This window comes from Alosa alosa, chromosome 9 (genome assembly GCF_017589495.1).
Source record: "Alosa alosa isolate M-15738 ecotype Scorff River chromosome 9, AALO_Geno_1.1, whole genome shotgun sequence".
Lineage (NCBI taxonomy): Eukaryota > Metazoa > Chordata > Actinopteri > Clupeiformes > Clupeidae > Alosa > Alosa alosa.
The window spans coordinates 21,785,260-21,797,424 of record NC_063197.1 but is presented as its reverse complement, the minus strand read 5'-3'; the positions used below and the strand labels follow the sequence as shown (position 1 = coordinate 21,797,424).

The 12,165-nt window shown below is 40.2% G+C and overlaps 2 protein-coding genes across 3 annotated transcripts; one reads left to right on the top strand and one right to left on the bottom strand.

Annotated features, from left to right (window-relative positions):
- Positions 1-65: 65 nt before the first annotated feature.
- On the top strand, positions 66-3,278 carry prpf38a (pre-mRNA processing factor 38A). Of its 2 annotated transcripts, none has more exons than XM_048252589.1 (10): positions 66-270; positions 492-651; positions 859-980; positions 1,088-1,173; positions 1,403-1,513; positions 1,873-1,979; positions 2,109-2,135; positions 2,369-2,478; positions 2,630-2,678; positions 2,804-3,278. In XM_048252589.1, the coding sequence occupies exons 1-10, from the start codon at positions 141-143 to the stop codon at positions 2,838-2,840; spliced, it is 939 nt and encodes a 312-aa protein (XP_048108546.1). In that variant the 5' UTR covers positions 66-140; the 3' UTR covers positions 2,841-3,278. The 2 variants fall into 2 exon arrangements, with proteins under 2 accessions (XP_048108546.1, XP_048108545.1); XM_048252588.1 differs by having other exon boundaries at positions 67-270; positions 2,801-3,278.
- A 4,750-nt stretch (positions 3,279-8,028) lies between these two features.
- Positions 8,029-10,663, bottom strand: LOC125300582 (DET1- and DDB1-associated protein 1). The gene is made up of 5 exons (XM_048252600.1): positions 10,408-10,663; positions 9,732-9,812; positions 9,570-9,621; positions 9,371-9,432; positions 8,029-9,247 (listed from the first exon to the last, which is right to left on the bottom strand). Exons 1-5 carry the CDS (start codon positions 10,414-10,416, stop codon positions 9,143-9,145), a joined length of 309 nt encoding a protein of 102 aa, XP_048108557.1. The 5' UTR covers positions 10,417-10,663; the 3' UTR covers positions 8,029-9,142.
- Between the last annotated feature and the right edge of the window lie 1,502 nt (positions 10,664-12,165).

The following is a 12,165-nucleotide window of genomic DNA, read 5'->3' as shown; positions in this document are numbered from 1 at the left end:
GCGTAGATTGCATCCACCTTTCATCTGATTGGGCATAAAGAATGCGTACGCCCACTTGCATACACAGGAAAGTGTTTCCAGCTGACCCGGAAGTTGTTGACTGTATCCAAAACGCGTTCCATTGAATATATTCTTTGGAAATGGCAAACAGGACAGTCAAAGATGCCAACAGCATACATGGAACAAATCCCCAGTATCTCGTGGAAAAGATTATACGCACCCGTATCTATGAGTCTAAGTACTGGAAAGAAGAATGCTTTGGACTTACCGGTGAGTGTGTTGTAATGCTTTGGCTGGGTTAGCTAACAAGGCATTAGCCATTTAGCCAGTACGTTAATGTAGTTAGCCTACAAAAGTTATAACGTATGCCCAAATATTGTGGTAAACAGTTAGTAATTACTTGCATGTGTTACATGTGTGAATGCATTTTCTAAATGCTACACGTGATTATAAGGTAACGTCACTATTTCACCTCTTATTCCCTCATAAAGCCGAGCTTGTTGTTGACAAGGCCATGGAGCTGAAGTATATTGGTGGGGTGTATGGTGGTAACATCAAACCTGCCCCATTCCTGTGCTTGACCCTCAAGATGTTACAGATCCAACCGGAGAAAGATATCATCGTTGAGTTTATTAAAAACGAAGATTTCAAGTAAGTACTGTTGCAAACAAACTGCAGGTCTGTTGAGGTGTTAAGTCTGTCACATCTAGGCCTTTCTGTGTAATATGTGAAATATAGCGATCCATCATCACCTATTAGAGCTTATTTGGCTTTAGCCGTTAATGTTTATCTATGGTGTAGTATTATAGTAACTAGAAAGGCATGGTTAGTCATAAACTCACATACTCTTTCTAACAGGTATGTTCGTCTGCTTGGTGCATTGTACATGCGCTTGACTGGCACCTCAGTGGATTGCTACAAATACTTGGAACCACTATACAATGACTACAGGAAAGTCAAAATGCAGAACAGAAATGGAGGTATTTATATTTGTCTTCTATTGTTGTAACGACGTCTGTTATATCTCCCCATCGATCTTCTTTTTGTCAAAGTTATTTCATCTTTGACCTCCCCACTTCTCCTGCAGAGTTTGAACTGATGCATGTGGATGAATTTATTGATGAGCTATTGCATGCTGAGAGAGTCTGTGATGTCATCCTCCCTCGGCTTCAGGTCAGTTCATACGGTTGCCCTGTCTATTATAGTGCACATTCTGTACACATTTGCAATAAATTGAATGACATTACTTGATACCTTTGCATTCTCACCTGAACAGGGTGTTTAGTGAAGACTGGTTATTTAGTGAAGATCTGTTTGTTGTTTGTGAATCTCGGTTAATACGTTTGAGTCAAGGTACATCACTTGAACCAACATTGAAGTGGACTTTGTGCTTCAAATACAGAAAAGACAGGTCCTGGAAGAAGCAGAACTGCTCGATGCACGAATATCTGCCCTGGAAGAAGATCTAGATGAAGTGGAGAGCAGTGAAGAGGAGGATGAGGATGAAGAAAAGGTATTAATCACAGATCTCCATCTAGATACACCGATGGCGGAGGGTGCCATGCAAGGCACCAACCTGCACATAGGGAGAATAGAGCATATTTTGATTTGATTCCATATACCTAGCTATACAGATAGCAGTGATCTACAGTGCATGTACACATGGTATTTGTGTAACTTACCAGACATGTCCAGCATAGCCAGCATAGCCCAGGGGTTTAATTCTCTGGGAGCACAAGCAGAGATTGATATGTTTATTTTGTAAGTAACTGTTGATTTCTCCTAGTAACTATCTACAAATTTATAGAACGTTATACATGCACCATGTGGCTTTGGGTGAGCATACTGCTGACTCCATACTGCTTTTTGTAGCCTGAGAGAGTGGTGACTCCTGAACCCCACAGACGGGGTTATCGTGACAATGATCGGCCGCGCCGCTCGCCATCTCCTCGCTACAGACGCAGCCGCTCACCAAGAAGGTTGGACTCATGCGCTTACTGTTACTCCATTATCACATCCAGTACACCTTTATTACTAACCAGGTTATCATGTACTGCTATTGCAAAACGACTGTTTTGAAGCTACATGCTGTATTCTTCTCTGTCTAGGAGGAGCAGATCTCCGAAACGCCGGAGGTAAATATGGCCCTTTTTCTTTCTCATAAAAATTATGAGCAGCATTCATTCCATTTGCATCTTGTCCAGTTTACTAATCTGCAAATTTAATTGGCATACAATGTTTAACATCCAAAACACAATTTTGGAGAAATTACTGATCATGAATAGAAATGGTGAGGTAGTGTTTTTATTTATTTATTTATTTATTTATTTATTTATTTTTAAATGAATTATTACTATTTAATTTTTAGCCCTTCACCGAGGCGTGATCGCGACCGTGAGCGTGAACGCCACCGCAGCAAAAGCCCGCGGCGACATCGCAGCCGCTCCAGAGAAAGACGTCACCGCTCCAAATCTCCAGGTACAAATCTAGAAATACCCATAACACATAAAATTTTGTTTTGTGTCAACATTTATTTCGGTCATTATAGTGCAAAGACTTAAGCCAGTCAGTTAAAATACAACATTCTAATAAAGTGGGAAAAGTCTGAGTAAGCTGTTTTCCTCCACAGGTCATCACAGGAGTCACAGGCATCGCAGTCATTCAAAATCTCCAGAAAGGTAAGAGAATATAGCTGAAATCTTTAAACGCAATAATAAAGACAGATTCTTGTCTTTACTTCACTTGAATATATATAATGAAGCACTTTATTATTGCCTTTAATTCCACTTTTATTCTGCAGCAGATCCAAGAGGAGTCACAAGAAGAGTAGAAGAGATTGATGTCTGTTTACTTTTACTTATGTTTTTAATTTCCACCAATTCAAATTCCATCTCCTTTTTTCTGTTTCGTTTTTTTTCAAAAAAGCTTAATAGCCTTTTCAAAGCTTAATAGCCTGTATTTGTACAGTTTTTACTTGGATATAGACTTTTTGTTGTCCACCCAAAATCTTTTTAATACAGTGTATCAGATGTAAACATGGTATTAAGGTGAGCCACCAATTTGTGTGTGACCTTGAAAATGTACTTTTTTCTTTTTGAGAGGATTTTTCTGTAATGGGTAAATGTTTTCTAAAATGTGAATGCACCAACATATTGAGGTTAATGTTGTGGACCCATGCATATTTCTAAATGGATGTGAGAAATATGATTTATACCTGCAAAAATACAGCATATTGAGTTGAGGGGTAGCTCAGACAATAAACCCATTTAACAGTGCAATAACTGATTTGTTTGTTTTTGTGTAATGCATTTGGAATTGTATACCAGGAAATATTGTAGCACTATTGATATCTCCTCACAAGGAGAGGCCATGTGCATTTTCATCTGCCCTATGCATAGCACATTCTCAGACTCCTTTTTTCAACTCAAAATTGCTGTGTTGTCGAACCAGAAGATTGATGTTTTTCCCTAAGTTCTCAAAATAGTCTTCACTCCATTGTATGCGCTGTGCTGCAATGATCTGAGTCATTATGGCATTTTCAATTGCTTGAGATTCACAGGGACTGTGCCTGACCCAGTGACTGATGTTCCTGTTGGGCTCAATAATTAGTAATCCGGGTGCATGTGTTCTAGTGGAGGGTGGCATCTCTTTGACGTAGCGCCGCAGGTAACCGGTGTATCTCCGGGCAATACTCGAGAATGCCGTGCTGTAGGACAGTCGCAGTGACTCTGCAGAACCGCGTGGAACAGAGCCTAGGCGGATTCCATGAATCCTCACATGCAGGTGAATGGCCGCCCCGTTCAACCACAGTTTAATGGCACGTGAGCTTAATTGACGATGCAAAGTCATCCTCTCAAAAAGATCAATGAGTTCAAACTTGAGCTCTTGATCACAGAGCTCTGTTATGTCTGCCATCCCCTCACTGTCGTTGACCACTTCAGGTACCTTCCTCAGATACTCACCGATTATGTTTCCAATTGACGAGTCACTTGTCCCCAACATTCTCCGGATAGGGTCTGGGGTTGTTTGACCCAGGATGTCATTGGACACAGAATCCAAGAACAATGACAATGCTAACGCCACAACTCCTATATTTCCAAACGTCACCTTTGTACCACTGAAAGTAGAAGTAAGATTCTGGTTGAACGCAGCCATTTGCTCAGTGGAGAGACGCTGCTGAACGGTTTCGTAGTGGTTTGTCAGCGCAGTCCCAGAGTTCAGAGAGAGGTAGCCAGCAAGGCTCCTGTCGAAGGAAATGTCTGGCATGATGCCCCCATCCTGTGCTACCAAGTAGAGATTTTGCATTATCTCTGAGGAAGGAGTGCAAGCATTACCCATTATTATTCCCTCTTGCCACAACCAGATTGTCAGAAATCTGGGTATACTTGACTTGAGTTCCAGAACTAGATCACTGTCTGTGTACCTGCATGAAGGACTCTGATCTGGCTTGGGTAAATATTTGTTCATTATGTTAAACCTCGAACCGTAAAAGGATACTAGTACTGAGGTCGTGTCTGCTGCTAGATAGCCAATGAGCTGCCATAACTCAATCTGATGTCAACACCCATTTATTTTTTCTGAATGACCACTACAATAGGTCTGGTAATTTGAGGAAAATATCTAATTGCAATTTTTCTGATGGGTATTGTAATTGCAATTAGATTCATTTGTGATATAATTTATGCAAGTCTAGCAGCAGTTCAATAATCCCAATTTCGCTTTAAATTGGGATTCTACAGAAAGGGGTGAATAAGAAGCACATTCCTGTTACGTGAGATTCACTGTCTGTTACGCCAAATGAGATGTATAGTATAAGTATATATACTTTTTTGATCCCGTGAGGGAAATTTGGTCTCTGCATTTAACCCAATCGGTGAATTAGTGAAACACACTCAGCACACAGTGAACACACAGTGAGGTGAAGCACACACTAATCCCGGTGCAGTGAGCTGCCTGCTTCAACGGTGGCGCTCGGGGAGCAGTGAGGGGTTAAGGGCACTTCCGCCGCGGCCCACTGGTCGGGGCTCGAACCGGCAACCCTCCAAGTCCAGAGTGCTAACCAGTGGGCCACGGCTGCCCTAATGGCAAGATTTCAAAACAGTATAACCCCAAAAAATGTTAAGTCACAAAATATGCACAGTGAAATATTTGATGCAATAGGCTCTTTGCATGTACGACTCATTTGTTTTCGGTGGAGCCAGGTGTGTTTGAACCATAAGTCCCTTTCGCACACATGTAGAAGAACTTTTTGCAGTTCCTAGAACCCTGTTTTTTTACGCATTCAGACAGCACGGAACTGGGGATTAGAGTTCCTCTGACCACAGTTCCTATAACTATTGAAGCTCCTACTTTGGGGTAGGGTATTTTCCCTGTGCATATAGGAACCATAGCTGATGTGAGGTCTATTTCTTTCTCTTCTTACCCTTCCTCTTTCCCCTCCTCGTCCTCCTCTTGCTCCTCCTTGTCCTCTTCCTCTAACTCCACCTCCTTGTTATCCTCTCCCTCTCACTTCTTCACCTCTGCGTCCTCTTCCTCCTCTTTTTCTTCCTACTTCTTCACCTCTACGTCCTATTCTTCGGCCTCCTCTAATTCTTACTCTTCTCACTTTTCCTGCTCCCTCCATTGTACCCATTGTACATTACCTGTGGCTTATTTATAGTGCTTAGGCTGATTGCAAAGTGAACTAATTATCTAAAACAGTTTTCACATGAGAAAGTGTGCCAGAGAGTTGGCAAAATAGTGAAAATAATAGCCATACATGTGTATAGATTTGCTAGGAGTGTGTTGATCATTTAGAAATTGAGTGTAAAACATGAGTTGTGTTTACAGTTCCGCAAAAAGAGTGCTGTGCAGTGAATTGTGCCTACAGTTGTGCAAAGTGTGTGTTACAAAATTGCAAACTGAGTGCAAAGCAGTGTTTGTGCTTTTAGTTTTGCGAACTCACTGAGTGGTTTTGCTATAAGTATCAATAGTTTTAGAAATTGTGCTATAAGAATCACGGTTGTGTTTAAGCATTCAGAAAAAAACTGTAATAGTGTTGTTATAGGGCAAGCATGATATTCAGTGTCGGAGTGAAGATGTTAAAAGCAGAATATAACAAGATGCCGTTACAACACAGTTAACACTCCACTAGAAAAAAAGCGGCCACATTGAGAGCCTTTCGTGCAAGTAGCCCATTTGTGTAGTAGGTACTGACACAGACCCTAAGGTTGTTCCCATGTTGTACTCTGGTACATAGTCCATAACTTACCAATGGGTGAAAATGAATACCAGAGTCAGTAAAATTATGAATGCACGCACTCGTGATGTGAGCACCCTCTTCTGTCAACTTGAGTACAGGTGCTGGTCATAGAATATCATGAAAAAGTTTATTTATTTCAGTAATTCCATTCAAAAAGTGAAACTTGTATAATGTATACATTCATTCCACACAGACTGATATATTTCAAGTGTTTATTTCTTTTAATTTTGATGATTATAACTGACAACTTATGAAAGAAAAAAAGAAAAATCTCAGTGAAAAGGTTCAATATTGAAGACACCTGGTGCCACTCTATTCAACTAATTAACTCAAAACACCTGCAAAGGCCTTTAAATGGTCTCTCAGTCTAATTCTGTAGGCTACACAATCATGGGGAAAACTGCTGACTTGACAGTTGTCCAAAAGACGACCATTGGCACCTTGCACAAGGAGGGCAAGACACAAAAGGTCATTGCTAAAGAGGCTGGCTGTTCACAGAGCTCTGTGTCCAAGCACATTAATAGAGAGGTGAAGGGAAGGAAAAGATGTGGTAGAAAAAAAGTGTACAAGCGATAGGGATAACCGCACCCTGGAGAGGATTGTGAAACAAAACCCATTCAAGAATGTGGGTAAGATTCACAAAGAGTGGACTGCAGCTGGAGTCAGTTCTTCAAGAACCACCATGCACAGACATATGCAAGACATGGGTTTCAGCTGTCGCATTCACCATCGCTGGTGTGTCAAGCCACTCTTGAAAAAGAGACAGCGTCAGAAGCATCTCGCCTGGGCTAAAGACAAAAAGGACTGGACTGCTGCTGAGTGGTCCAAAGTTATGTTCTCTAATGAAAGTAAATTTTGCATTTCCTTTGGAAATCAAGGTCCCAGAGTCTGGAGGAAGAGAGGAGAGGCACAGAATCCACGTTGCTTGAAGTCCAGTATAAAGTTTCCACAGTCAGTGATGGTTTGGGATGCCATGTCATCTGCTGGTGTTGGTCCACTGTGTTTTTTGAGGTCCAAGGTCAACGCAGCCGTCTACCAGGAAGTTTTAGAGCACTTCATGCTTCCTGCTGCTGACCTTATGGAGATGCAGATTTAATTTTACAACATGGCACCTGCACACAGTGCCAAAGACTATCTGGTTTAAGGACCATGGTATCCCTGTTCTTAATTGGCCAGCAAACTCACCTGACCTTAACCCCATAGAAAAACTATGGGGTATTGTGAAGAGGAAGATGTGATCTGCTAGACGCAACAATGCAGAAGAGCTGAAGGCCACTATCAGAGCAACCTGGGCTCTCATAACACCTGAGCAGTGCCACAGACTGATCGACTCTATGCCACGCCGTATTACTGCAGTAATTTAGGCAAAATAAGCCCCAACTAAGTTTTGAGTGCTGTACATGCTCATACTTTTCATGTTCATACTTTTCAGTAGGCCAACATTTCTAAAAACCCTTTTTTGTATTGGTCTGAAGTAATATTTTCTGAGATACTGAATTTGGGATTTTCATTAGTTGTCAGTTATCAAAATTAAAAGAAAAACATTTGAAATATATCAGTCTGTGTGTAATGAATGAATAATATACAAGTTTCACCTTTTGAATGGAATTACTGACATAAATCAACTTTTTGATGACATTCTAATTATATGACCAGCACCTGTATGTATAATAGATAAGTTGCTCTGTGTAAAACTCTAAGAATCACATAGCAACTAGTGTAGTTAACCACACACAACTCATACACACTTAAGAAAATGGACAGAGGAAGAGACAAAACTACGAGTATCTTGCCCACCATATGCTTCTTTATGAAAACAAATACCTCCATGTTCACCTTACAACATTGGAGAAAAATCATAGCTTAAACAGATATGACCTCAATTTTTGTGGACTGCATTCATACACCACAAAAATGTAGCTTGAAGTGAGGGGGGAACTTACTAGCAGGTTCTTCAGTGACGCCTCGCATTTGCCTATAAACACCTTACTGTGATGAGTCCTATGGAGATGGCCACTGATGGTCATGGTCACTGCGACTTTGCACCAAATGTGCATACACCTTTAACTTTTATAAAAATGAGCAGGGACATAAATCATACGGTCTTACTTATCCTGTTGAAAACATCACTACTGTCATGAGGTGAAGGGTAACTGAATACCTTTTTTTTTTATCCCTTGTAACAAAGAAATGTAAAACATAATACCTTTACAAAAACATAACATAAATCCTGGTATGTGCACTGTGCAGATAAAAAAAAAAAAAATCACAAACAAGAACACTCAACAACATAATACATCTATCCCATTCTAGATAGACATGCACCAACATGAATGGATTTATGAATTCGTGCTTGAGATGGGATCTTATACTAATGACCCTATACGCAAGGGGATCCACCTGTGTCAAAAAGTAAAATGCTGCAAGAACTACTAACAAAACTCCCAACACACAGTAAAAATATGCATGGTAACAGTCAACACGTTGTGCAGACTTCGCCTAAAGACTAACTACTTGGCAGTTCACAGTGTCTCCATGGGTCTACTACATAACTGGCAGTGAAAATCGAATCATATAGCGCCACCATGTGCTCAAGACTGGGCAGTTAAGCTGAGAAAGGACACACTGAGCCTGACGGATAGCTCTTTGTAAAAGTAACAACAACAAAGGGGGGAAAAAATACAACTTAAAAAATAGATATCCTGTTGTCATTTCATCTCCAAAAATCCTGCTCCTCTATTGTGCAGCAGTTCAGTGTTCAGGCACCTATACTGGACCATAGAGCTGGATGTGCAAGCCATTTTCTGCAACATGCTCAATCGTTCTCTTGTGCCTGCCCTCCCACAGTTCCATCAGTACTCATGTCCTCCATCCAAGTAGTTTCTCCAATTCCAGTCATGTCTATGAATCCTCATTCATATCCTGGCTGTCGGTCCGGGCGATTTTTCGGGGCGGTGGTGGGCTTCCGGTCTCTCCCTGCTCCTGTTCCCGTTTCTTAGCAGCATTCTGCATTTTGGTTAATATATAAATACATAGGTCAATTCAGAGTTGGGCGGCTGTATACCTATATACATGCAGGTCTGTAAATTGTGTGTATAGCCAGAAATGTAACTATCTTGGACTCCATACCTTTTTATCCCACTGCTGGTGAAGGTAGCGTAAGAGGATATTGGTTTTTTCTGTCACAATAACTATGGAGAGCAAATATGGGATATTGAATTATAAAGCCAGCAATAAAGAACAAAATGTCCAGTGAATATTCATGTACATTATTTTTATTGCACAAAGCACATTATCAAAGCCACAATTTGATTCTGCAGATACCTACTTTGTTCTGAAGGGTATTCCCTTGTTGGAAGATAGACAGATGGTCTTCTATTCTGGATAGAGGAAAAAAAAAATATATATATATATATATATATGTTTTACACCAAAGGCACATAGCAATATCATGAAAAGAAATATAGCTGAAAATGAAATACACCATTACCGACGCCTTGCACACAGAGTCTGCATGAAACCTGCTGAAGTTGGTTTTGTTGTACACGGGCAGACCCTTCAAAAAATCTGCCTGCAGAAAGATAAAACGGTAAAACTCAACAAGGCTGAGTGTTCCTGGTAAGAGACGTTAAGTGGCTCTCCTTGCTTCAAAAGGAGACAAATACCAAATACTGCATATTGGTATGCTCATTTGTTTTCAGTTCAGTTTCATTAAAGATTTCTTGCAGCGTTACATTATCCATCCATAAAACATGGGCGTTCCCAGGCTGTCTGCCTGCTATTTCAATCCTGGCAGGCTATAGATAGGCTACATTTGGTTTAAACAGAAATTACTACAGATTGGATTCTACCGTAGCACAAAATAAATACTTTACATTCCTGTGCAACAATGTCTTGATGGGTTCGATGATTTTAATAATCTGGCTTGCTGTCATATTGACACATTGCACCAAAGCGGTGAGTGCCTTTCTAAGCTATATTATCATAGACCTCAATACAGGATTTAGGAATAAACTAACAGTTAACATCTTAACAGCTTTATCTATCAGAATGGCAAACTAAATAGTAACCAATCAATACACCTAGACAAACACAGTAGGTAACGTTAATAGCTAGCAAAGTATCTAGCTAGGTTGCTAGCCAACTGGCTAACATTAACACGTTACCTTGTCCATCTTGGTTCTTTGCTTATGTCCAAATAATGAAATGTAGTCTCTCCCAAGGTTGATGCCACCACACACCAAACAGTGTTTTAAAGGCCACAGGGGTGAACCTAACTTCAAATGTTTGCTGAATGCTATTTTGCAATCCAACTACTCATCTAGAAAGCTATGCCAGAGCATGCTATCGATAACGTTAGGTGGTAGCTACATACATACATAACAGTTAACATGCTAACTTCAACTACTTCTTCTTCTTCAACTTCTATCGTGGTTGGCAACCAGCTTTGTTGGTGCATTACTGCCACCATCTGGACTGAAGTGTATGGATCAAGGTGTTAATCCGGCCCTACATTTACTACTCAACCCTGTCTTCTTCTTCTTCAAAAAAAAAAAGATATATCGATTCAAACTCATCAGGTTCTCTTCAAGTTGTAAAATTAACCTTTGTCTGTCTGGGTGATATTTAGGGAAATAATTTATTATCCATATGGCAACACATCTTTTTGCTTGCTTCTGTTTGTGTTCCTGCTCTTTCTCACTTTCCTTTGAATATTATAAAACCGTCTTCCAGTCTGCTCATTATCCAGATATTGACATTTATCCTTTCCTTTAGCTTTAACCATACTTTTAACTTCTGCTTTACCATATTTAATGTCAACTTATTATTTTTTCCTGCTGCTTACATAGCACATTTGTCTGCTAACTTGTTTTCTTCTTCAATGAGCTTGTAGCCTACCCATTTCTACCACAAGTGTATGGGCAGACTAATAATAATATAGGCCTACTAATTCTGGAATTTATCAGATTATTTGGCAGTTGCATGATCTCAAAAAGGATATCTCTTGATTCAGATAGCAATGTTTTGAGGCTTAAGCTAGAGTCTGAAGTTATTACAGCCTTATTAGGTCTATTGTCCTCTAACAAAGTTAGTTCCATAGTTAGTAACTATTCTGCTGTATACACAGCTAAATCATCATTCATTCTTTTAGCAATTGTTATTTTTAGTTTTGGGTTAACAGGCAATTCTCACCCTTTTGTCAGTCCTTTCTGAGCAGTCTGGATTTAGTTGTATGTTTCGAGCAGAAGCTAGATAAGCAAACAACACTAATATCATGACATGATTCATTATATTTTAAAGTGTGTACTGCATCTGGGCTTGTCAACTCTTTAAATAGCCAGGGAGGAACAGCTAGATACACCAGGGCTTATTTTCAATTAACTTACCTTTTGCTTTATTATTCAGCCATAACTCAATTTGAACTCTCTTTCTCTGTGTCTCTCTCTCTCTCTTTCTCAGTATTGCATTAACACTGACTGGCTCATATGACTCTTCCTATGAGCCCTCAAATTCACCCAATATACAAAAGCCAACCAGTCTCTTCTAAGATGAAGAGGCATTTCCCCCATCTCTACTTGAAGTGCTGCCAGTGGCGTGGTCTTGATTGCTGCACAGCATAACCTCAGAGCTTGATTATGTACTATATCTGGTTTACTTATTTATGTTTAAGCAGCAGACCCATATATTATATAATGTGAGAATGCTGTTCATTGACTTTAGTTCAGCATTCAACACAAACTACATCCCCTCCAAACTGATCACCAAACTCAGTGAACTGGGCATCAATACCTTCCTCTGTAACTGGATTCTGGACTTCCTAACCAACAGACCTCAGTCTGTTAGGTTAGATAATCACACCTCCTCAACCATCACCCTGAACACCGGCGTACCACAGGGATGTGTGCTGAGCCCTCTCCTCTACT